This window comes from Spermophilus citellus, assembly GCF_964194105.1.
Source record: "Spermophilus citellus genome assembly, chromosome: 10".
NCBI lineage: Eukaryota > Metazoa > Chordata > Mammalia > Rodentia > Sciuridae > Spermophilus > Spermophilus citellus.
In genome coordinates, this window is record NC_138197.1 from 70826146 (window position 1) to 70853792 (window position 27647).

A 27647-nucleotide genomic window follows, 5' to 3' on the forward strand; every position below is an offset into this window, starting at 1 on the left:
AGACTAAGAAATCCAAAGTAACTTGAGACTTGCCAAGGACACAGAGCTTTTTTTCTTTTTCCCCCTAAATCTTGTTTCTCCCTTGACTTGTAAGGCTTTGCTGGATCTAGATACATCCTGTAGTGCTCCATCCTTAATCCATCATACTGTTGTGCTCCACCCCCAACCTGTCATCCAGTTTCCTTTTACTTTCACTGTCCCATACTTTGCTTCAATACAATAACAGTCCACTGGTATCCTTGGGCAATTATGCTTTTCTTATCTCAGGACCTTTTGTCTAGAACCTTTTCCACCAGCTGACCATAAGCTTACTCCTTCACTTAGTATCTGTTCAAATGTCCTCATATCAGAGTTTCCTTAGCCATATTCCTAGAAGTGCTTCTCCTTAGTCTCTATCCTTTTGCCATACATTTCTCCTAGCATTACCATCTGACATATTTATTGTTTTTCAGTCTTCTTTCACTTGACTGAATTCCACGAGTCACTGTATTCTTAGCACAAAACCTGATATTTGACATTTGGAAGCACAGTAGATATTTATTGGAGGGACTTTTTTTTTTCTGGGGGGGGGATTACTAGGATTTAACCCAGGGGCACTCTACCCAGTCTTTTAAAATTCTTTTAATTTTGAGACAGGGTCTCCCTAAATTGCCAGGGCTGGCCTTTAAGTGTAATCCTCCTGAGTCTCTGGGATTACAGGTATGGGTCACTGTGCTGGTGAATAGCAGGATTTTAACTCAAGTTAGGCTAGTTCCAAATGCTAGTGTATTTTTCACTGCAACCAAGAAATTAGGAAGCCAAATCTACTGGCTATCAAGCCATCTCACCTTTAGAATTGAGAGGATGAATGGCTTAGAAAATTGCCAACTATTTTCCAGATTTCTCCCTTAGGGAATGTCAGAAACTTTAAGCAGCTAGGACACCATAATGCAAAATGAAAAAACAACAGGATATCATTATAAAAAAAAAAAAGTCAATTTGGGAGGTACCAGGCACTAATCATCTACCTGTTGGAATTTAGAATGAATGACATGTGATCAAGAGCATGGATCCTAGAGCCAGACTGCTCCTATTCCTCCACTCACCTGTGTGGTGTGACCCTGGGCAAATTATATAACTTCTGTGCCTTAGCTTCTTCATCTGAAAAATGGGGATAACAGTATATATCTCACAGGATTTTATGAAGGTTGAACAGTTACTATATTACTAAATGTTTACAACACACTCAGTGCTATGTAAATATTATTTTAAATTATAAGTTATCTACTCTTTCTGGGCAAAGACAAAAAAGAAAAGGCCCCAGATCATTATGTGAATCAGTGGGCTAAGTAACCAAAAACAAAACAACAACAACAACAACAAAAAAAAACAGCCTAAAGGGGATGTTGAGCAGGCTAAAAAGGTATCTCATAGGCCTACACATCCAGAGTTCCAACAGTCATAGAAATTTGTGAACCCCAATGTCCAGGTTTATTGATTAATGCCATCAAACTAGAAAGTAGCAAAGGCTGGGTGCAGTGGAAAATGCCTGTAATATCATTACTGAGGAGGCTGAAGCAGGTAGATCACAAGTTCAAAGCCAGCCTGGCCAATTTAGTGAGATCCCGTCTCAAAACAAAAATTTTTAAAAAGGTAGCTCAGGGCTGGGGATGTGGCTCAAGCGGTAGCGCGCTCGCCTGGCATGCGTGCGGCCCGGGTTCGATCCTCAGCACCACATACCAACAAAGATGTTGTGTCCGCCAAGAACTAAAAAATAAATATTAAAAATTCTCTCTCTCTCTCTCTCTCTCCTCTCTCACTTTAAAAAAAAAAAAAAAGGTAGCTCAATGGTAGTACTCTTGCTTAGTATGCAGAAGGCCCTAGGTTCAATCCCAGTACTATAAAAACAAGAGGCCAGGCATGGTGGTGCAAGCCTGTTATGTTAGTGGCTCAGGAGGCTGAGACAGGATTGCAAGTTCTAAGCCAGCCTCAGCAACTTAGGTCCTAAGCAACTCATCAAGACCCCATCTCAAGTTAAAAATAAAAAGGGCTGGGGATCTGGCTCAGTGGTTAAGTGCCCCTGGGTTCAATCCCTAGTACAAAAAGAAAGAGGGGCTGGGGTTGTGCTCAGTGGTAGAGTGCTTGCCTGGCATGTGTGAGGCACTGGGTTCGATCCTCAGCACCACATAAAAATAAAGATATTGTGTCCACCTAAAAGAAAGAAAGAAAGAAAGAAAAACAAAACAAAAAACTAGAAGATAGTCAAATCATGAGTAGCACATTCTTTGAAAAAATAGCAGAATTCAATTTTGCAAGAAGCTCTAGATCGGTTAAAAGATCATCTGGACTTCTAGCAAATATCACAACTACTCATCATGAAGTTACTTATTCACTCTATTTAGCCCTTATGATACAATCACTAGGTTAAGTTACTACAGTTGTGCCAGTTAACCCATAATAACTGCATAATTACTGCTCCAGTAAGCAGGGCCTTTGGAAGGCAAAGGTCTGATGGCAGCTGCTAAGGAAGCTCAAGTGCATAAGAATAGGAAAAGAATTTCTATGTCTTTGAAATAGAATTACAAAGAAAAGTGAGAAAAATGCTAATATTATTATGTTAAGAATAACACTGGATGTGCCATTCTAAATATTACTGCTTTGTCCAGACCATGCTGGGGCTTATGTATGGACAGCTGGGAATGCACACAAATTACTAATAGCTAGTTTGTTTTAGGGGTTAAAAAAAAAATCAGAAGACCAAAAACAAGCACTGCAAACAGAAGCCACAAAACCCAGGCAAGGTAATGCATGCCTGTAATTAACAGCTACTCAGGAGGCTGAGGTGGGAGGATCGAAAGTTCAAGGCCAGCCTGAGCAACTAAGCAACTAACCCTGTCTCAAGATAAAAAATAAAAAGAGCTGGGAATGTAACTTAGTGGTAGAACATGGCTGGGTTCAATCCCCAGTACAGCAAATAAATGAATGAATTAATTAATTAATTAAAAACAGCAGCTGTGGATAAAATCCCCAAAGTCAGATTTCGTGTTCTAGGCAGTATTTATATATCCATCTTGCAGTTATATCTACATAGGAAGGCGATCTTATACTCAGGAGTATCTTTAGTTTACTGAGCAACTAAATAGATATATAAAGTACAAAATAAAATTGTTTTATACTCATTTTCCATTTGAATCTCTGAACAACCCCTATTATTAAACCCCTACTGTATGAATTATTATCTCCTTTCTTCTTCTTCTTCTTTTTTTTTTTTTGTAGTGCTAAGGATTGAATCCAGGGCCTTATGCATACTAGGCAAGTACTCTACCACTGAACTACAACCCTAGCACTAGAGAGTAAGCTTAATAAATTCAAGTAAGTGAATGAAAATCTGAAGCAAGATTATAAAGATGTCTAGGGAAAGATATTAACTAATCCTTTAAATGGAAAATTAGACAGAACTCAAAAATAAAACAGGAATCTGCAGTGATTAAAATGAGAAACATATACCTCATCTTAAAAAAAAAAAAAAACTAAGGAAAAAAAATACCTAAAAAACTTAGTTTTTTTTTAAGATGAGGTATATGTTCCTCATTTTAATAAACTAGTTATTATTCATGTCCCAAAAGATCACATACTCAGTACAAAATAATATAATTACAATATGATAGTATTATTTTAAAAAGCAAGTTTCCTTATAATTGAAATTAGTCATTGAAAAAAATTACATACAACTTTTAAATTTTTGAATTTGAGAATGCAAATACTTGTCTTACTTGCAGTTTCTCAGGTAACATTTTAGAATAGGTCTGTGTTCATAAGGAACAACATAAAATAAATGTGAAAATAAAGAGGGAAGATGTAGAAAGATTAAGGAAGTGGTTCAAGGTTGAAGGTAAAATACAAAGTCATTGAAAGAAGCAAGGAATCCGCAGAATAAAAGCAGTTGCTGGTAGCATTACTGTCATGTCACATAGGACATCTTTCCCAGATCATTCCATTTTGCAGTGGTAGTATATTCTTCCTCATTTAAGTCTTGGAATTAGTATAATGAAGGAAAAATGTAATCATAAACTAAAAATAAATATTCTAGCAGAAAAAGCTTTACCCCACAACTAAGAAAATAAGAGCATTTATGTGAAAAACAGTGCTCTTTTCACAGAGAGCTATTCTCTATGATACAGAATATAAATGATTCAGCTATGTGGGACATTTGTGCCATTCCTGTTAAGACTGGAGTTCTTGTGACAAACCAGTAGGGGCCATAACAAATCGGATACCTGTAGAAGAACCATCCATGGCCAAGGAAGCAGACTAATGATTTAGTAAAATAATAAAATGGTTCTACTTTAGCTTTCAGTGCCAAACTATCCAAAATTGTTGGTTCTGGCCAGGGAAAAAAGTTACAATGAGGGAGAAGTCAGTCCTGGCTTCAAATATTTACACTCTAAGTAGGTTACTTTCAAGACTGAATGATGAAGTTTCAGTCAGCCTTTCATGGTGATTTGCAAAACAGTTCAAATCTCTGCAGCAACCCTATACAAAAGACTATCTCAGAATATTTTGGTATATAAAGGGTTTTGAGAGCAGTCTTCCATTACACATAAATAAAAAATGGCTGGCTCCATTATCCCACAAACTTCCCATCCTTACTTACCAAACTTCCCATGTACCTCCAGCTCAGTGGTGAGATTATGCTGTGACTCTTGCAAGCAACCCAGTACCTCAAAGTGACTGACTTCCAGGAATGAGAACACTTGCCTCTCAAGTAGACCTTGCCTTTTTGGGTCGTTAGCTATTTCTATTTGTTATATTATAATCACTTTCCAGCCAATAAGACCATTTCAATTTCTCTTCCTTTTAAAGGACTTCTTAAATAAATCATTTATGTGGGCAAACATTCTTATTGGGCCATAATATTGGACAAAAAATCCTATTAGTTAATAGCACAATTCATTTAGTGACTAATAATCCTTAAGAGTCCTGCTACAACTCCTCCCCCTTTTATTTCCCAATTGAATTATCAAGTCTTTATACAGATTTTCCTACATGGAACCTACTGTTCTTCAAGGGATAGACAATAGTAAGTCAAATAGAATGCTTATTCCACTTCTCAGAAGGGTCTAAAATACAACCATTCTTCTTCTTATATGCCTTCAATATAATGGAAACACAAAACCATTTACTTTAAAATTTACTATCACAAAAAGATAAAATCCAGCAAATTTTGCTTCTAGAAATATATTTTAGAGATACGTGCAAAAAAAAAAACTCATAAAAATGAATGTTCAAATATATTTAACCTGAATGGCATCCATAGAGAATAGTTATTTTAAAAAATGAATACAACTATAAATTCTAATATAGAAAGATGTTCAATGTATGTTAAATACAAAAATGAAGTTGCAGATTATTAGTACAACATGAACCCTTCTGAGAGTATGTGTGTGTGTGTGTGTGTGTGTGTGTGTGAGTGTATGTGTGTGTTTGTGTGTGTATACTGGAAGGGGAAAATGCAATGATTACCTCTTTAGTGTGGAACTAAAAGATAAGGAGAAAGTTATGCCCTTCTTTATTGTTTTAATTTATAATTTTGTGTATTACTTTTAAAATGAAAAAGGTAGTTTAAAATTTACATTTAATTAAAAGGATCAATAGTGAACATATGCAATTTTGTAAAGCAAATAAAATAATTACAATGTTCTATTACTATACCAATTATTACCAATTATATCACACTGGCACAATAAATGTGTTGGTGGAGAGCTAAAGAAAGCCCAAGATATTTTCTGGTAAAATTAAAGATCTGTAATTACAATGCTGTATAAATTCATTTTCATAAATACTGTTCTAATAAAACCCTGACTTCAAGTAAAAATTAGTAATTATAATTTATAGTCAATATATTAATAGAATTCTATGCATCATTTGCAATACATAAGAATCATAGATTCACAGATTTGGAAGGAACCTTAAAAGTCACCTAGTCCAACCCTGCTATCCTAACATCAAAATAGGGGGGAAAAATCATAACCAATAGTAACCTGTTAAGGAAAGGAGAGCCAACTTCACTGAAGCAGAGAACCAATCATAGGAACACAAAACAACTAAAAATTTCTCCTCAAAATGGGGCATCAAGTAATCACTCTTTAAAAAAGCATTTTGGCTTAACATGTTGAGTTGCCCAAGTCAGTTTTAAAGAAGTCACTGACTTGGGGATGGGGGTTGTGGCTCAGCGGTAGAGCCCTTGCCTAGCACATGTGAGACCCTGGGTTCGATTATCAGCACCACATAAACATAAATTTAAAAATAAAAAGTCACTGACTTAATTTTCTGGTTTCAAGATTCTCATGTTGTTTCAAACCAAAAGAAATTAGACTGCATTGCAGGTTGATTTTTTTTTTAATATTTATTTTTTAGTTTTAGGTGGACACAATATCTTTATTTTACATTCACGTGGTGCTGAGGATCGAACCCAGTGCCTCGTGCATGTTAGGTGAGCGCTCTACCACTGAGCCACAACCCCAGCCCACAGGTTGATTTTAATAAACAAAAATATCTGTTTAAAAAAAGTTAAAACTCTGTCAAATACTTTAAACACACACACACACACACACACACACACACACACACACATCCAATACAGAATCTTAACATTGTCTTTGTTCACCTCAATATAAACTGTGGAGAGATTTCTAAAACTACAAGAGAAAAAAGAAGATCCATGATGATACACACACACACACAAACACACACACACATACACACTCTCTCTCTCACTCTCTCATTCTTAAGGAAGAACAAAAACTTATGGTAAGAGTGCAAATAGGACAGGAATGAATACCTTCTTTTTCTTTTTGATACTGGGGACTGAACCCAGAAGAGCTCTACCATTGAGCTACCTCCACAGCCCTTTTTACCTCCTGTCTCTGCCTCACAAGTCAGTGGACTTATGTATGTGTCACCATGTCCAACAGGAATTAATTTCTTGTAAAGTTTATATAAAATAATACTACATGAGTAAAAGTATTTCCTATACCAAGAGAAGATTCAGAGGTGAAAGCAGTAATGGCCTAACTCATATATAAATGGTTTAAGAATGTCGTTCAAGAACAATGAATTTTAGGAGTTACAGATAATCCTGAGTTTTTACCACCTCTAATTATGATTCTGATAGCAGATGTCACTTTAAAAGTATCTTTTGTAGGTCTTGATTTGTTCATTATTATTTAGGTGTGGTTTGTCTTTTTCAGTGGTTAATTCCTTAGTTCCTCAGAAAAGCCATGGTAAGAAACAATGGTGAGCATAGGCTATAAAGAAGGGTGGCACTGGTGGTACTGGATGGAAAATAATACCAGTTAGCCTAGGTTTGGATTTCAGCATCACTACTTGCTAGTTGCCTGTTATTTAGCAAGCTACTTAGCTACTATGTGTCTCCATTTCCCCATCTTTAGTTAGGGATCACTGTAGTGCCTACTTCATACAGGAAGTAAACAAGATAATCCATTTAGAAAATTTTCTGCCTGGCTCAATAAAAGTGAACCAGAAGAAATTCTTCGTGTATTTCCCCTCATTGATGAAGTTTTCAGGAACCAATTGTGGCAACAAAACAAAACAAAACAAAACAAAAACCTAAAACAAAACAAAAAATAGAGATGACAATATGGTTGATGCAAAAGTGATTGAGGACCTAGTCTTATGAATATAGATGTTCATTTTTATATTAGAAAAAAATTACATGACTCCATATCACAAAATTTAACATCTTTCCATTAAACATCACACAATTCCCATCATCACTATGCCCTACATGTAACCTAAATGATGTGGAGTTCCTACTGATATTCAATAACAGGGGCCAAAAGTTTAACTAAAAAAAAAATCTCTGCAGAACTGCATGTTGGGCAGTGATCTGTGTGTGACACAGAGCTTAGGCCAACACAGAGGGCTGGGATTCTGCCTCCAGGGTCTAGATTCCCCCCCACACACAGTCAGATGAGCCAGATTCCTGCAGACCTTCAAATCTCCATTCACATGCCAAGAGGGCAGTTTTCAAGAGGTGAGGAAAGCAGCAGCCACTGAGCATGGGATGCTCCACTCCTACTTCAGTATAATATGATAGCTATCATTGGTTTCTGCTGCAAAAAAAAGAGAGAGAGAAAGGGAGAATTTTTAGTCACCTTTAAAACAGTAGGAGAAAAAAAGTATGGTAAGGTTCTTGTGAGAGGGAATAAATCCAGCACAAGATAAGGGCTGCATACTAACTGGGCATGGTGACTCACACCTGTAATCCCCCAGTTTGGGGGGCTGAGGCAGGAGGACAGTTCAAACCCAGCCTCAGCAATTTAGTGAGACCTTGTCTTAAAATAAAAAACTGGCTGGGGATGCAGCTCAGTGGTTAACCACCACCACTGTGTTAAATCCCTGGTTTAAAAAAAAAAAAAAAAAAAAACATCATTTAGCATAGAATGCTTTGTACAGATGGAGCCTGACTTATGATAATTCCATTTATTATACTTAGGCTAACAAAAGGTGCAAAAGTGATATGCATTCAGTAGAAAATGTAATTTGAATTTTGATCTTTTCCTGGGCTAGGAATAAGTGGTATGAAACTCTATCATGATGCTTGGCAGTGGCAATGAGGCACAATTTGGGGTAAGCAGCAAGATCACCTGGGAAAACAACTTAGAATTCTACAATGTGCTGGGTTGTCAAGCTATAAGGTTGGATGGGTTAGGTGCATTAAATGCATTTTCAACTTTTGACATTTTCAGCTTAGGATGGGTTTATCAGGATGTGACCCTATCATAAGTCAAGGAGCATCCATAATAAATAGGTATTATAGGGGCTGAGGTTGTGGCTCAGAGGTAGAGTGCTCGCCTAGCACGGGCGGGATCCGGGTTCGATCCTCAGCACCACAAAATAAAGGCATTGTGTTGTGTCCATCTACACCTAAAAAATAAATGTTTAAAAAAAATAGGTATTATAAAAATAATGTGTCGTGATTTCCTCATTTGTCAGATGGAAGAGAATAGGGGCTGGGGCTGGGGCTCACTGGTAGAGCACCTGCTTTGCATGTGTGAGGCACTGGGTTCGATCCTCAGTACCACATAAAAATAAATAAATAAAGATTTCCTAATTAAAAAAAAAAAGATGGAAGAGAATGGTAGAGAGTTGTCAGTGTTCTTTCTTTGTTGATAATGGTAAAAAGGCCAACTCACACAAAGAAACAATCTCTGGTAATACCACTTTTTTATTGCATATATGATTTCTTCCATATTTCTCTTTAAAGAAGTCAAGTATGAAAAAAGCTTTATTTTCCTTTGGTTCTGGGGATTGAACCCAGGACCCACTGCATGCTAAGCACGTGCTCTACCACTGAACTGCACTCACAGCCTGAAAAGAGGTTTTGAAAGACTTAGAAACTAAAAGTTATTTCTCTTACAATTTTATTACCTTTCATTGTGTCCAGAATAAAACAGGCTTCTTCCTGAAAGTTCTGTATCATCTGAAAAAAGGCAAGAAAATTTTCTGATTATTAAAAACTTTGGTTTGCTATATTATTTTGACAATGTGGCTTTTCATAATGTTAGATTTAAGTAAAAAAACAAAAAAAAAGACCCTATTTCTGTGTTCCTAAGGTGGGGTTTATATGACAGGATTTATAGGTCACAAATAGAGTATACCTGAATTTCTATAGAATCATGTAAGTGTTTTCCTCCCAATTTTCAAAAGCCTGTTTCATGAGTCTGTTTGTTTTTAGGGGGGTCCTCCCCATGTTTGATTTTGAAATTTTAAAACAGAGGGGTTGGGGTTGTGGCTCAGTGGTAGAGCGCTCGCCTGCCATGCATGAGTCACTGGGTTTGATTCTCAGCGCCACATAAAAATAAAATAAAACGTATTGTTTCCACCTACATTAAAAAAGAAATAAATAAAACAGAGGCATCTAGAACAGTCATCTTAAAAGTGGAGTATGCATTTCTCTTGGTTAACCCCCAAATTTTCCAAGGGGAACAAAGACACTAATTGGCCCTTATGTGAGAACTAACATCCAGGTCTTCAACTTTCTTAAATCCTTTTTAGTTTTTCTTCCCCATTTCCCCATCTCAAATTCCCATCTCCCTTTTAACAAAATAATAGAATACTACTGAGAATACTAGAGTACTACAAAGGTGCTCTGGCCTTGGGTGTAAAAGCATCACGGTGCCAAAGCGGAACTACAAAAGTGAATTCTAGGGCTGGGGATGTGGCTCAAGCGGTAGTGCGCTCGCCTGGCATGCGTGCGGCCCGGGTTCGATCCTCAGCACCACATACCAACAAAGATGTTGTGTCCGCCGAGAACTAAAAAATAAATACTAAAAATTAAAAAAAAAAAAAAAAAAAGTGAATTCTAAAGACTGGGTAACACTCTTGTATGAGTCACATGGTTTCTAATTCTTTCCTTTCGTTAGAATTGAAGAGTGACCTAATCTCAAACTGTCAAATGATACATGACTCAAAATAATTTGTGATAACATCACTATATAATTTTTACTACATAACAAAAAAACCCAGTGTTGAGGTTGTAACAAAACTCTATCAGTTCCTATTTATTAATTTAGGTAAATTAGGCTCCACAGCACCTATATCTAGGGGGAAAATCAGGATAGAATTGATGCTGAATGCTGAGTCATTTTAGCAATTAATAGGCAGTATTCTTCAGAAACATTAATTGTGTGCTAGGGTGAGGGTAGGGAATGGAACTATTCCATTGACCTCATTAATAGATGCATGTATAATAAACTTATTTCTTTTTCTGGTGCTGGGGATTGAACCCACTAAGTATGTGCTCTATCATGGAGTTACATCTCTAGCACTTTTTCATGTTTAATTACTTATTAAACATGTAATATTTTTGTTATTTTTAAAAAGTTACATAATCGTGATAATTCTATTCAGAAGAAATAATTTTTGAACTTCTAATGAAAACAAAAGATTTCCTAAAACCTTTTTAGTTTTGGTTGAAACAAATTTTTGTTTCAGGAGCTGGGACTGTGGGTCAGCAATACAGCGCTCGCCTAGCATGTGCAGGGCCCTGGGTTCAATCCTCAGTACCACACAGATAAATAAAATGAAGATATTGTGTCCAACTACAACTAAAAAAATAAATATTTAATTTTTTTTTGTTTCAAAGGAATATGGCAGGATAATCAATAAAAGACATTTAAGTATTAAAATGTTATGGTCAGATACAAGTCTATGGGGATGTTGAGTGCAGTGGCTATAATCCCAGCTACTCAAGAGGGTCAGGCAGGAAGATCACTGAATTTGAGACCAGCCTGAGAAAATTAGAGAGACCCTGCCTCAAAGTAAAAAAAAAAAGGCGGGGGGCAGGCACAATACTGCAAGCCTGTAATCCCAGCAGCTCAGGAAGCTGAGGCAGGAGGATTCCAAGTTCAAAGCCAGCCTCAGCAACTTAATGAGTCTCTATCTCAAAATAAAAAATAAAAATATGTCTGGGGTTATAACTCAGCGGCAGAGCACTTGCCTTGCACGTATGAGGCATTGAGTTTGATCCTCAGCACCACATAAAAATAAATACATAAAATAAAGGTCCATCTACAATTAAAAATAATATTTAAAAAAAAGGACTGAGAACGTGGCTCAGTAGTTAAATGGTTCAATCCCCAGTACCAATCGATAGATAGATAGATAGATAGATAGATCAATTTAAAAAATGGGCTGGGGCACCCCTGGGTTCAATCCCTAGTATTATAGGAAAAAAAAATAAAAATGAAGTCTATGGGAGAGGCAAATGGAAATATGGGTTAAAGGAAACATAGGAATAATATAAAAATTCTAACTCATAAAGAAAATCATGGTTATGTATTTTTTTAAATGGTTGGTGTCTGTATTTAATCACTCTTATAATTCTGATCCTCTGTATGGGGGGTGGTGGATCACTGTTGTACTTAAATTACATGGAATGCAATTAGAATAGTAATGAAACCATTTCATTCTTTTTGGGGGGACAGCAGGGATTGAACACCAGGGGTGCTTACCCACTGAGCCACATCCTCAGCCCCCTCCCCTTTAAAAAAATATATTTTTATGACTTTAATTTATTTCCTTTTTATGTGGTGCTGAGGATCGAACCTAGTGCCTCACCCATGCTAGGCAAGTGCTCTACCAATCAGCTACAGCCCCAGCTTCCTGCCCCAGCCCTTTTATTTTTTATTTTGAGACAGGGTCTTACTATGTTGCTGAGGCTGTCTTTGAACCTGCAATCTTCCCCGAGTCTCTGGGATTATAGGCATGCACCCGCACCTGGCTAACCATTTCATTCTTAAATATCATGATGTGCCCAGGAATGACATCTTTTACAACTTCTTTTCTCCCAAATGGTAAATCTTTTACAACTATTTTAAAATTTTCAAATTAGGCTGAGTTTGGTGGGGCATGTTTGTAATCCTAGTGACTTGAGAGGTTGAGACAGGATGGTTACGAACTTGATATCAGCCTTGGCAACTTTTGAGACTCTGTCTGAAAATAAAAATATTAAAAGAAGGTTGGGGATGTAGCTCAGTGGTAAAGCATCCCTGGGTTCAATTCCCAGTACCAAAAAAAAAAAAAAGAAAAGAAAAGAAATTATGTTAGGAAGGAAGGAAGAAAGCAAAAACAGTCTTAGCCACAGACATAGTGGAACACAGTCCCAGTTCCTTAGGAGGCTGAGGTAGGAGGATTACTTGAGCTCAGAAGTTCATGGCCAAAACTTACATTACTAAAATTTGTGGTGAAAAAGAAAATATAACAACAGACACTACTGAAATACAGACAATAATTAGAAGCTATTTTGAAAATTTAGACTCTAATAAAATAGAAAATCTAGAAGACAATGACAAATTTCTAGAGACATTTAAACTACCCAAATGGAATCAGGAGGACATAGAAAATTTAAACAGATCAATTTTAAGCAAGGAAATTGAAGACACCATCAAAAGCCTACCAACAAAGAAAAGCCCAGGACCAGACAGATTCTCAGCCAAGTTCTACCAGACCTTCAAAGAAAAACTAACACCAATCCTCTTCAAATTATTCCATGAAATAGATAAGGAGGAACTCTTCCAAACTCATTCTATGAAGATAGTATCACCCTGATACCAAAACCAGATGAAGACACATTGAGGAAAGAAAACTTCAGACCAATATCCCTGATGAACATAGATACAAAAATTCTTAATAAAAAACTGGAAAATCACATACAAAAACATGCTAGGCAGTGCACCATGATCAAATGGAGTTCATTCCAGGGATGCAAAGTTGGTTCAACATACAGAAATCAATAAATATAATTCATCACACCAATAGACTTAAAGAAAAGAATCACATGATTGGGCTGGAGTTGTAGCTCAATGGTAGAGCATTTTCCTAGCATGTGTGACACTGGGTTCAATTCTCAACACTGCATATAAATAAGTACATTAATTAATTAATTAATTAATTAAAGGTACATCAACAACTAAAAAAAAACATGATTATCTCAATAGAAGCAGAAAAAGCATTTGACAAAATACAGCATCCATTCATGTTCAAAACACTAGAAAACCAGGCATAGTAGGAACATACCTCAACATTGTAAAACCAAAGCCAACATCATTCTATACAGAAAAATTGAAAGCATTCCCTGTATAAACCAGAGCAAGACAAGGATGCCCCTTTTACCACTTCTATTCAACATAGTCCTTGAAATTCCATCCAGAGCAATTAGAAGAAAGAAATTAAGGGATAAGAACAGGAAAAGAAGAACTCAAACTATCCTTATTTGCTGAGGACATGATTCTATATTTAGAAGAACCAAAAAACTTTTAGAAATCAGCCTGGCATGGTGGCATATGCCTGTAATCCCAGCAGTTCAGGAGGCTGAGACAAGAAGATCACAAGTTCAAAGCCAGCTTCAGTAAAAGTGAGGCACTAAGCAACTCAGTGAGACCCTGTCTCTAAATAAAATACAAAACAGGGTTTGGGATATGACTCAGTGGTCGAGTGCCCCTCAGTTCAATCCCCCGTACTAAAAAAAAAAATCTTTTAGAACTCATAAATGAATTCAGCAAAGTAGCAGGATATAAATTAACACCCATAAATCAATTGTGTTCCTATACATCAGTAATAAATCAATTGAAAGAAAAATTAGGAAAACTATCCCATTCATAATAGCCTTGAAAAAAATGAAATATTTGGGCATCAATCTAACAAAAGAGGTGAACAACCTCTACAATGAAAATTATAAAATACCAAAGAAAGAAATTAAAGACGACCTTGGAAGATGGAAAGAGCTCCCCTGTTCTTGGATAGGCAGAATTAACATTGTCAAAATGGCCACACTGCCAAAAATGCTATACAGATTTAATGCAATTCCTAGTAAAATGCCAATGACATTCTTTCTAGAAATAGAAAAAGCAATCATGAAATTCATTTGGAAAAATAAGGGCCCCAGAATTGCCAAAGCAATGCTCAGCAAGAAAAGTTAAAGCAGGAGGCATCCCAATATCAGACCTTAAATTTTATTACAGAGCTATAGTAACAAAAACGACATGATATTGGCACCAAAACAGACATGAAAACCAATGTCACAGAATAGAAGACACAAAGACAAACCCACATAAATACAGTTATCTCATACTAGACAAAGGCACCATAAACATATCTTGGAGAAAAGATAGCCCCTTCAACACATGGTGCTGGTAAACTGGAAATCCATATGTAGCAAAATGAAATTAAACCCCATCTCTCACCCTGCACAAAACTCAACTCAAAGTAGAACAAGGACCAAGGCATTAGACTAGAGACCCTACATCTACTAGGAGAAAAAGTAGGCCCCAAACTCCATAATGTTGGCTTAGGAACTGAATTCCTCAATAAGACTCCTAAAGCACAAGAAGTAAAATCAAGAAACAATAAATGGGATGGTACATAAAAAAAAATTCTTCACAGCTAAGGAGACAATCAAGAACATGAGCAGAAAGCCTTAGCAATGGGAGAAAATCTTTGCCACCTCAGAGCATTAATCTCCAAAATATATAAAGAACTCAAAAAACTTACCACCACAAAAACATATAACCCAATCAATAAATGGGCAAAGGAACTGAACAGATACTTCACAGAAGAAATATATTCAAGCAATAAATATATGAAAAAATGTTCAACATCTCTAGCAATAAGAGAAATGCAAATTGAAACTACACTGAGATTTCATCTCACTCTAGTCAGAATGGCAATTATCAAGACTATAAGGAATGATAGGGGTTGGGATTGTGGCTTAGTGGTAGAGTGCTTGCCAAGCACATGTGAGGCACTGGGTCCGATCCTCAACACCACATAAATAAATAAATAAACAGACCGATAGGTAAATAAATAAATAAAGGCATTGTGTCTATCTACAACTAAAAAAAAATATTTAAAAAAGAATATAAGTAATGATAAATGTTGGCAAGGATGTGGGGGAACAATTACACTCATACATTGCTGGTGGGACTGCAAATTGGTGCAACCATTTTGGAAAGCAGTATGGAGATTCCTCAGAAAACTTGGAATAGAAATACCACTTGACCCATTATCCCACTCCTCAATATATACCCAAAGGATTCAAAATCAGCATACTATAGTGATGTAGTCACATCAATGTTCACAGCAGTTCAATTCATAATAGATAAGCTATGGAACCAATCTAGGTGCCTTTCAACAGATGAATGGATAAAGAAATGTGTATATATATACAATGGAATATTACTCAGCCATAAAGAAGAATGGAATTGGGGCTGGGGCTGTAGCTCAGTGGCAAAGTGTTTGCCTAGCACATGTGAGGCACTGGGTTCAATCCTTAGCACCACATAAAAATAAATAAATAAAATAAAGTCATGCTGTCCATCTGCAAAAAAAAAAAAAAAAAAAAGAATAAGAATAGAATTATGGCATTTGCAGGCAAATGAATGGAACTGGAAATTATCATGCTCAGTGAAATAAGCCAATCCCAAAACACCAAAGGCTGAATGTTTTCTCGGACATGCATACTAACACACAATTGGGGATGGGGGGCAGAGAATAGAAGGTCATTGGATTAGACAAAGGGGAATGAAAGGAAGGGAGGAAGTTTGGGAATAGGAAAGACAGTAGAATGAATTGAACATAACTTTCCTATGTTCATATATGAATACCTGACCAGTGTAACTCCACATTATTTACAACCATAAGAATGGGAAGTTATGCTCCATGTATGTATAGTATGTCAAAATACATTCTACTGTCATGTATAACTAAAAAGAACAATTAAAAAAATTTTAAATAAAAAAGAAAGTTTAGAAAACTCCTGTCTAGAAAAACTGAACTCCTCTCCAGTGGAACTAATCTTGCTATTGTTACATGATGCCCTGACAAACTAATTATCATCTATACGAAATTCAACTGTACTAAAAAACCTACCTCATCACTGATGAGCACATGGATTCCTGTTGGCCCCTGCTTATAAATCTGGCTGATCTGGCGAGGAGAAATGCTGAAAAGCTGAGCAATTTTTTCTGTCAATTCAACAGCTGTCAGTTCTTCTAGATAGATGGCATGGTATACTGCAAAGGAGAAATAGCAACAGTAGTCAATACAAAGGTTCTCTGATTTTGCAGGTAATCTAATCATTAAGAATGCTCACTTTTCAGAAGGACTCACAAATCAATCCTAGTTGGTACTTGCTAGCTGTGTGACTTAGGGCAAGTTATTTAATATCCCTAGGCCTTATTTTCCTCATTTAAATGTTGGAGATAACAATAAAATTCACAACAAAGAGGAGATTATTAGTTGTAAAAATTAAAGTGTGTAAAAAGTGTTGGGAATAGTACCTGACATATGTTAGGAGCTCAATAAATGTGAGCAATTACCAACATGGTCATAAATCATCTCTTCACCTTTCTTCATCTATCCTGGTCTGCCCAGAACAACCTACCGAAGAAAGTACCATTTGAGTCTCCATCCTCATGCTTCTGTTGTGGTTGCTGCTGCTGTTGCTGCTGCTGTTCCCTCAACTGTAATGATTCCTGACAGACGTAAATGGTTAACCTTGGACGCACCATCCTAATCGGTAAAGAAAAGGGTTGTTAATCTTGCATATTTTATGGTAAGTTCATTTTAAAGAAAAACTTGTATTTCTACATTAATAGTATAGAGCAGGGATTGAAAACAGGCAAATCATGGGCTAAATACAACTCATTTGCCAGCTTTATTAGTTCACCTGTGGTGGCTTTTGTTTGTTTAAACTGAACTAGTTCCAACAGGAAGCATCAGATAAACCTGTGAATTTTGACTTTTCTTGAAAATTCACATCTAGCAGTCCAGGAACCCCAATCTCGCATGAAAGCAATCATGTTATCCTTACATGGTGTGTGCATTCTTTACTAAACCCTAAACTTTGACTGTCATTCCTTTACAATATCTATGTGGTCCCTGTAGTCATTTAAGTTTGTGATCTTTGGTGAAAAGATAAGAAATGTCCAAAATGTATGAATCACTGCTTTATGGATAAGGCTCAAGATAAACATTTCACTAAAAAATGCTAATATAGTAAACTGAAGAATCTTACCTTCTCCTAAGTATCCTAAGCCCTCTCTGGCCTCTTACTTCTTACTCTAAGGTATACATTTACCTCTTGATCTGATCATCTCATTCCTTTCTATTTCTAAACATTCTTTAGATAATACACTTAAAATGAAAGAGCCATTCTTTTTCCCCTAAGTTGCTGACAATTGAATTTCATCTCTTTCCTTAATATTTTCCAAGATTATAGCCAATCTGATTCAATATCCCTTGTGATATTATAAATATAAATTCTCCAAAATTTATTAGTTATTTGGGTCTATTGTCATTGACCTCTGTTTTTTCCATCAATATTACTACTATGTATTTAAAACTATTTTAAATCTCAAAAAAGAACTTCAAATTAGTCTTTATTACAAGTATAATTTGTAAACATACACTTAAATAATTCCAACCCAGGGCTGGGGGCAGGGGGTATAGTTCAGTGGTAGAGCACTTGCCTAGCATGCCTAAGACCCTACATTTGTTCTTCAGTACCACATTAAAAATAGATAAATCCTCCCCCAAAACTTTGGAATGATCTGTTCTCCAGTTAAAACTGATTCAGGGCTTTAGTACCTGCTGTTTCTTCTGCCTAGAATGTTCTTCCCTCATGACTCCATTGCTCCTTCATCTTTCTCATAACAGTTTAAATATCCCCTCCTAATAGACCTCTTTCCTGACCATCTTCTCTGTACTCTGTAGCCCATTCTCTTGTTTTTGCACATTTGTTTTATTTGCCTTTAAAGCCCTCACTATCCAAAAAATTTATTATTTATATATAGTTTTCTCCCTACTAGAAAGTAAACTCACCAGTTAAAAAAAAAAAAAGAGTAAACTCTGTAACAATGGGTACATGTCTGTTTTGTTCATGAATATGTCTCCAGAGCCTATAATAGTAACTGGCTCATGATAAAAGACAATACATATTTATTGGATGAAAAAAACTACCTGGAAATTGGGCTAGGGAAGTAGCTCAGTGGAACAGCACTTGCTTAGCATGTACAAGGCACTGGGTAAGCTCCCCACTACTGCAAAAAAATGGGGTATTATGGGGAATCAATTTTAAGTTTAAGAAAGGATTTTTTTATCTGTGTTTACTTGGTACATAGCTAGTATTTTCTTTTAAAAAAAGTTTTGACACAATGCATTTAATTGTGCAAAATATTGTGAAGAAACCCTGAATCCAAATTCACCTGAAATTCAACTTCATTGATATATATATATATATATATATATATATATATATATTTTTTAGTTGTAGATGGACATAATACCTTTTTTATTTTTATGTGGTACTAAGGATTGAACCCAGTGCCTAACAGCACAAGTCCTGCGCTCTACTACTGAGCCACAACCCCAGCCCCTTCATTGATATTTTAACACTAATTACATACCGGCCTTTTAATGCATTAAAAAGTCTGATTCCATCTGCAGGGCCACAAATTTGGATCACATCATCTCTAGTTAGTTTCAATAAATCTGCCCCTGGAATAAATGTAAGAAAATGGGTGATAAAGGCAAAGATTCTCTTTGTTAATACCTATTAAGATGGACTCTATTACAAGTATACCTCATCACCGGTAATGTTATAACCCATGATCTTTTGCATGGTACATAGGCTCTTTATTACCTGGTCCCTGCCTCATCTCCTAAGTCTCATCCAATCAATTTCTTCACTTAACCCTATGCTTTCATCATGCTGGTGGTGCTGAATGAGCAAGCTGTTCTTCCTGCCTGAAATATCCTTGACTGTCTGACCAATAGGTTCCTCTTCTCATCCCTCAAGATTCACTTCACATGTCACATATGCTCCTTAATATATCAGACTCTCCCTTGAACATCTCACTTCCTACAAATGTGTGTTGGAACATTATCTACTGGGATTTTATTTTGATTTGAGCTTTTTATATACTAGATGATGAATGAAGTCTTTGATCAGGAAGTATGCCTTATCAATTTGTGTATTCCTACTATAGAAGATGGTACATAGAAGATGCTAAATACTACAGTGACAGAGCCACATCTATGTTTAATGTTTATAACAGTTCAATTCATAATATCTAAACTTTGGAACCCACATAGATGTCCTTCAGTAGATAAATGGATAAAGAAAATGTAGTATATATATTCAATGGAATATTACTCAGCTTTAAGAAGAATGGAATTATGGCATTTGCCAGTAAATGGATGGAGTTGAAGAATATCATGCTAAGCAAAATAAGTCAATCCCCCAAAACCAAAGGTGGAATGTTTTTTCTAATATGTGGGTGCTAGTTCACAATGGTGGGGGCACTAGGGAAGAATAGAGTTAGGTAGTGAAGGGAGGGGAGGGGACGGGATATGAGAATAGGATGGACAGTAGAATGAAATATACATTATTACTTTTTATCTATATCTATATTTATATCTGTCTCTGTGTGTGTGTGTGTGTGTGTGTGTGTGTGTGTGTGTGTGTATATATATATATATATATATATATATATATATATATATATGACTAATGTAATTCTACAACATGTACAATCAGAAAAATGAAGGGGCTGGGATCAGAGCTCAGTGGTAGAATGCTTGCCTAGCCCGTGTAAAGCTCAGGGTTTGATTCTCAGCACCACATATAAATAAATTGATCACAATGGTATATAACCTTAGAAAAAAATTCTCATTTAAAAAAAAAAATGAGGGGCTGTGGCTGTGGCTCAGCAGTACAGCTCTTGCCTTGCACGTGCGAGACCCTGGGTTAGATCCTCAGCACCACATAAAAATAAATAAAAAATGATAAATCATACCCCATCTATGTATGATATATAAATGCATTTTATTGTGATGTATAACTAATTAAAACAAAAATTTAAAAAGAAGATACTAAATAAAAGCAGGCTATATAAATAAAATACAATATAGTGATATCAAACAGAAAATTTTTACCTACAAATGCCCCTTGATAAAATTATGTATGGAATATACATTTTTAGAAGTACTGCATGGAATAAGTATTTTAAAATTAAAGTGAATTCAAACCAAGAAGTGTTTCTTTTTAAGTCTCTCACAGCACAGCTCCAGATGGTGACAAAGTCTGAAAGATTTATGAAATTCATTTCAACAAAAAAATGCACTAAGCTGGGCACGGTGGCACATGCCTGAAATTCCAACAACTTGGGAGGCTAAGGCAGGAGAATTGCAAGTTCAAGACCTACCTCAGCTAATTAGTGAGGCTCTAAGCAGTTTAATAAGACCCTGTCTCAAAATAAAAAAAATAAAATGGCCTAGGATGTGGCTCAATGGTAAAGTGCCCCTGTGCTCAATCCCTAGTACAAATAATAATAATAATAATGATGAAAAAATACACTAATGAAATGCATATAGGGGGACTTGGAACCCACATAGGTGTCCTTCAGTAAATAAATGGATAAAGAAAATGTAGTATATATATTCAATGGAATATTACTCAGCTTTAAGAAGAATGGAATTATGGCATTTGCTAATATTAGAAACATGTCTATCAGGATAACAGAAGACCCTTGAATGATTTGCTCATATCAAAAGAAAAGCAAATTTAACCTGAGAAGTTGGTAAAAAGCCTGGTGAATGTAGAAAAACGGTTTCGATGCAACCACTGCTGCGCTTCCTGAGGTGTGGTTGTTGGCAGGAGGTTCTGAAAGGAAGAAAGCATGTTTTTAGTAATTAAATAGATTCACTGGTGTATTACATAGCCAGACATCACCCACCCACCCACACACCTACTCAGACAGGCCTTGCTTGTTTGGAAGTTGTTTATACTACATCAATCTCTTTCTCTATCCAAGAAGCTCTATCCTTATCTTTCCCACTAAACTATAAACTCCTCAAATTGAAGGGTTCCTGTAGTCCCACTCAGGAGGCTGACGTAGAGAGATCACTGAAACTTACAAACTGAGACCAGGCTGAACAACATAGTGAGACCCCTGTCTCAAAAAATCAAAACAAAAAAAATCCCCAAGGGTCCTCCATTACTTGTTCATATTTCTAGTTCCTACAGAAAAAATTCAATGAATGCTTGCTTCATGAATGAATAATATTCTTTAAAAGTTGGGCATATCATAATTGCAGAGTCATCAAAATATTATTAGACATTGCAAATAATTGACATTTAAATTTAGACTTACATCAGTGACTGGAGGGGGAGGATCTGGCTGGTGGTTTGGTGAACCATTTCTAAAGAAACATTTAAAATGAAAGCATCAGTCTATGACTCATAGTAGGGTCCATTATCTCATTCTTCATCTTCACGGTAACTCCTAAGCCAGAGACTTAAAAAATCTCTGTATTCTCATAAAGCATTCTTATTCTTTGATCTAAAACTTTTAAGTTATATGTTAATTAACCTGAAAACTTCAGGAGAAAGAGAAGAAACTGTCATTTGCAACACTTTTATTACTGAGGAAATTAAGAAAACTATCAAAATTTTAAAAAGTGAAACTGATGAGAAAATAATAACATAACATAAGGGATTAGAAATATAGCTCAATGGTAAAACACTTGCCTAGAAAGCACAAGGCCCAGGGTTCAATTACCAGCACTCATGAATAAATAAATGCTATCAACAGAAATGGATTAGAATGAAAAATATGGGGATATAAAAAGTACTAGTATTTTACTACTATTACTACTATATTAAGTAGGTAAACATATATACATAAAGGAAAAAAACTGAAAGAAAATTTATGAACTGCATATTTTTCTAATGAAAAACAATTACTTTTAAAACAGCTTAAAAATTAGTGCTGTCTAATTTGTGATCCAAGAGTTATCTCCACACCCTTGTTTTTTCTTTATGCTTTCTTTTGTCTACGGATCATCTTTTTTCCCTAACGCTTATCTTTTTTATGGAAAAAAATTATCCTAATAATGAAGTACAGGACAAAGAAAAGAGAAAAATTTAAAACACAAACTTTAAACCATATATAAATATTTAAAGTTCCTATAAGAAGACTGCACCATCCTTGTGGATGGCAAGAAATTTTTGTTTCCAAAAGGTCTTTTTTTTTTAGCTTTACAGAGTGGTGTGCACGTATAGTCCCAGGTACTTCAGAGGCTGAGACAAGAAGATCAAAAGACCCTGTCCCTTAAAATAAACAACAAAAAATGTTTTTTCTCTTTTTAGCCTTAGCTAAAATTTGGTATTAAAACTTAATATAATTTTAAAACACAGTAATTAATTTATCTCAGGGCCCTGGTTATATATAGACCTTCTACAAATAAATGCCTCTTTTATGCTTAATTGCTTCATTTTAAATATTTAAGCTACCTTAATTAAATACTTTAAGAAGTAGGTCAAACATAGAGCCTAAATAAATCCAAAAAACAAACATTACAAACAAACAATATGCTCACACTTTTTAGTAGCCTATTTCCAAGTTACAATATGGCTATGTAGAATACATGTTAAATGCTAGGACTGTAAGACTTTTAGAGACTTTTAAAAATTGGGGCAGGGTTCTACACCAACTTTCAATTATCTCTGATAGTGAAATGTAATATGCCAAGATTAAATGCAATCCCACAGATAATTCTAAAACTTTATTTTAACCATCATCTTCAAACTACTTTCCCCAATGATTGCAGATCCACAATAGCTAGGTGTTAGGAACATTCTTAACAAGTAATAAAACAAATTTTAGTGTCTATACAATTGTTTTTCCAGTTGCCAATGACCACTTCCTGGTGCAAGTCTGACCACGATGTGACATAACTACAACACGAGCAAAAATAGGGTAAATCAAGAAGCCTAAATAAGCAAGACAGGTGCTGGTGCACACCTGTATCCCAGCGGCAACAGAGGCTGAGGCAGGAGGATCACAAGTTCAAAGCCAGCCTCAGCAAAAGAGAGGTGCTAAGCAACTCAGTGAGACCCTGTTTCTAAATAAAATACAAAATAGGAGTGGGGATGTGGCTCAGTGGTTGAGTGCCCCTGATTTCAATCCCTGGTATCCCCCAGCCTTCCAAAAATCACTAAAAGCTGACCATTAATGCTCTAATAGTTAACGCCATTTCAAGAATGAGGAGAAACAGAGGGGAGGGAAAAGGGCTATAAATTGTTTCAATCTCTTTTGAAGATAATCCAAATCTCTGATACTGCAAAACTTCATCAAGACTGACCAAACAGAACTACTTATTGATTTGGAAAGTTAATAGAAACTAATGAAAGAATACATATTTAGTACAAACAAAAGCCAATTTCATTTCCCAGACTTACCCTTCCCCAAGAGAAAAACTGCTATGGGAACTGTTAAAGCCAGGTGATGGGGAATTATTGACATAGGTGATCTCAGGCCAAGGAGAACACTAAAAACAAAGGATAACTTAGATAATGAAAAAGCACATTTAATTCTAGTGTTCCATTAAAATATTATTCCTTGAATAGAACATCTTGATTAGTAAATCTTAATTCCTCAGAGGTCTCCATAAGCAAAAAAGAATATGCTCAGAAGTAAATTTAGACAGGCTAGAAATGACAGATTTTTCTTTAAGAGAGTAAAAATTAAGGGGTCATAGGTATAGCTCAGTGGTAGAACGCTTGCCTAGCCATACAAGGCCCTGGGTTCGAGTCCCAGCACCACACATACACAAAAGAGTTAAAATTATGGACTGAAATTGTCACCAAAAGAAATCCTTTTTACCTCTGTGAGTATGGTTGTCTCATAGGAAGGCTGATATTTCTCCTTTTCATGAGGTGTTCGTTTCTCCATTTTCTCTCTATCTGTTTTTTGTTTTCTGTCTGCACCTTTGGGCTGAAATGAGAAATGTTCTATTTTAACCTCAAGTACTCACTCTTTAACCCAACAATATAACTTTTTTTCTTTTTTGGCAATGGAGATGGAACCCAGGCCTTGTGTCAGATACCACTGAGCTACATCCCTAACCCTTTTTATTTTTTATTTTGAGACAGGGTCTCCTTCAATTGCCCAGGATGGCCTTGAAATTGAAATCCTCTTGCCTTAGCTTCACAAATAGCTAGGATTAAGGTGTGCACCACCATACCTGGTTAACAATATTAATTTTAAAAACTTAAATATTCACATCTGAAACAAACAGGTATGTACAATGATGTATGATGAAATGCATCACCCTATCTAAGTCTGAAAACAGGAAATTTAAATGTTTGATACAATTGGAAAAGAATAAGACAGATGGGAAGATCTCTAAAGTACATAGTTAACTGAAAAAAAATCAAGTCTCAAAATTATTTATATAGTATAATTCTATTTATGTTTCAAATAAAGAAAAATATGTGAATACCTAGGCATGCATGTATATAAAAGCATAAAAGGGAAGAAGTGTATACCATGTTATATCAGTGGCTATCTCTGGGAAGAAGTTGGGGAGTAAGAGTGATTAAGGGAAATTTCAGTGTTGTGCTTTGAATACGTTTATATTAATGAGTCACTTGCAATAAGAATGTATTTATCCATGTGATAAAAAGAAAGATCAAAATAAAGAAGATCAGGTGTCAATAAAACTAAATTAGTCAACTCTCCACAATTTTTGTGAGCTTTAAAAGAGCTTGTAACTTCAACAGGCTTTAAGAGTTTTTAATGAGAATTCGTTTTCTTTCTTTTTTGCATATAGCCCCCTTTTTCAAGTTCCCATTATTCCATGCCTATAAAATGCACATAAAGTAACATGCACATAAAGTAACATGCATCTCAGCAGTCATTTCAATGACTCTAACTTAGACTGACTTTGCAGTTTTTGCAAAATGACAAGTTGACTTTCTTAGTAACTAATGTTAAAATAGAAAGATAAGAAAAAAGTATCCAAGATCCAGCCCACTGCCCAGGAATACCTTGAAGACTTTGATCTGGCAACTGGCTGAGTGTAAGTGCTCAGTATATTCCCCGTTCTCATTCTCCTTGAAGGTATCAATTTGTACTCGGAATGGCACCCCCTTTTCTCCTCCATGTTTCCTCATTGTGAACTCTGTGCTAATACAGTGTACCTGAAAGGAATACAACATCAAGGCTTCAGTACTACTAGCTAGCCAACCAGTCAACAATATTTTTTGAGAAATTACAAACAGCAAAACCTTTAACAAACATTTATGAATACCTACAAAAGACTTTTCCTCCATTTTGTATTCTGAAGAACATACAGTCTAATGTAGGAATTGAGAAAAATGTAAGTGATTTATGAATGTAAACAAAGTAGATATACAGATCTCATGCTATCAAAAGCTATTGTGAGGAACTAAATTTATTAACTGCTTCAGAGAATACAGAGTTCATATAAAAGAGAAATTATTTAAGTTAGTACTGTTTCATCTTTAAACTGGACTTTAGAAAGAGGAGGCAAACTTCATGCTGTGAAAATAGCAAATATTGAAGCTCACAGTAATAGGTGAAAAATATTTGCTTGGCTACTGCATAAAGTCTAAAACTGGTGAATCTTAACAATAGAACCTTGTCTGATTGACCACCTACTAGCTTGAGTAAATTACTTAATCTTGGGGCTGTGGTTGTAGCTCAGTAGTAGAGCACTTGCCTAGTATGTGTGAGGCATTGGGTTCAATCCTCAGCACTACATAAAAATAAATAAATAAAATAAAAGGTATTGTGTGCATCCCCAACTTAAAATTTTTTTTAATTTAAAAACTTAAATTACTCAATCTTTCTAAGCCTCAAAGACTGTTCTTACTCCACAGTATTATAAACCTTAAAGTTATATATACAAAGTGTTCATTTAACACAGTAACTATCTCAATGTTAAGTACTAAACAAACTAGTAGCTATCATTAAAATAAAGATTTTTGAGGAAACTACCCAAAGGATAAATGAGATATGCAAATTCAATTTTAAGTATACAGATATTCAAAATATCCTTATAGATAACCGGGAGAATCAGAACAATTTAGACACTAAATAACTGTTAGGTGAGTTAATGGTACAACCAAAGAATGATATATTATGCAGCCATTAATAGGAATTTTAGGAAGATATAAATAAATAAATTTGGGTAATTAGAAGAGCAATTAAAAAACTCCTCCGTGCTTAGGCACATGTTGAGGAATTTGTATATGACAGGTTAAAACCCTGAACAGAATTCAAATTTAGGGGCTAGGGGTGTAGCTCAGTAGTGAGGTCCTGGGTTCAAACACCAGCACTCAAAAAAATTTCATATTTAACACATATCATCCATTAAGAAACAAACTGGTAGAAAGAGATGTTCTTCATAACTGGAAATACATTTGCAAGGCCTTACCTGAATAAACACAGATGTCCTCTTTGCAGGGTCCCACAGAAACTCCACTGTATTTAATTGTGTTGGATTAGCCCTAGGATCGATTATACCCACAGACATTGGGATATCTAAGAAACAAAATGGTAATCATTGAATGGTTATGAGGGCTCCTTGTTTTACTTTGTTTTGTTTTGAGACAGAGTTGTGCTGTGTTATTCAGGCTGGCTTCAAACTGTTGGGCTCAAGTGATCTTCGGTTTAAGCCTCCCAGGTAGCTGGAATAAGTCATGTGCCATCACACCCAAGAATGCTCAGATTTATGTAAGAAAGCACTCATTCTTACATCACTCATCCCTAGTTACTAAAATTTGGGGGATATAAAATCCATAATCTCTTTATTGCCAATGTAAAATTTGATTAATGTTAAAACTGGGAGCTAGGGGTATAGCTTAGTGGTAGAACATTTCCCTAACATACACAAGGCCCTGGATACAATCCCCAACACTGAAGAAAATAAAAGTTAACATTGACTGAAGTATTCTCCTTTTGAGTACCTTTCTTCCATTTGACCAAGTCTTTGAAATCAGGCAATTTTAAGACAGTTTTTTTTTTTAATTTGCTAAAATTCTATTTGAAAATAAGTTAGGTCTATATACCAGCTCTACTATCACAAAAATTGTAATTTATGATGAGTTTTATTTATAGACTGAAGATTTGTGTTACTGCTAGAAGCACATTGAGAGGATTACTAGACAGGTGCAGCAATGCCTGTACAAAGGCAGAAAGTATTATATCACATACGAAGCATGAAAAGTTTAACAAAGATTGATGCTGACTTACCAAATCACCAGGTAATCTGAT

General features: G+C 35.6%; 1 protein-coding gene across 4 annotated transcripts in view; it reads right to left on the bottom strand.

Moving 5' to 3' along the window:
• Nucleotides 1-5221: 5221 nt before the first annotated feature.
• The window catches only part of TFCP2 (transcription factor CP2), a 77090-nt gene continuing 54664 nt past the window's right edge, over nt 5222-27647 (bottom strand). The window contains exons 5-16 of one of the 4 annotated variants that reach the window (XM_081309898.1): nt 26809-26915; nt 25664-25705; nt 25397-25549; nt 24231-24341; nt 23807-23895; nt 21717-21765; nt 21133-21226; nt 18969-19059; nt 16946-17073; nt 16432-16574; nt 9433-9484; nt 5222-8111 (exon numbers count right to left, since the gene is read on the bottom strand). In XM_081309898.1, coding sequence (XP_081166024.1) covers nt 8077-8111; nt 9433-9484; nt 16432-16574; nt 16946-17073; nt 18969-19059; nt 21133-21226; nt 21717-21765; nt 23807-23895; nt 24231-24341; nt 25397-25549; nt 25664-25705; nt 26809-26915 — 1094 coding nt within the window. In that variant the 3' untranslated portion in view covers nt 5222-8076. Of the gene's footprint in view, nt 8115-9432; nt 9485-16431; nt 16575-16945; nt 17074-18968; nt 19060-21132; nt 21227-21716; nt 21766-23806; nt 23896-24230; nt 24342-25396; nt 25550-25663; nt 25706-26808; nt 26916-27647 lie in introns of all 4 variants that reach the window. The other 3 variants (XM_081309897.1, XM_081309900.1, XM_081309899.1) reach the window with 3 other exon arrangements.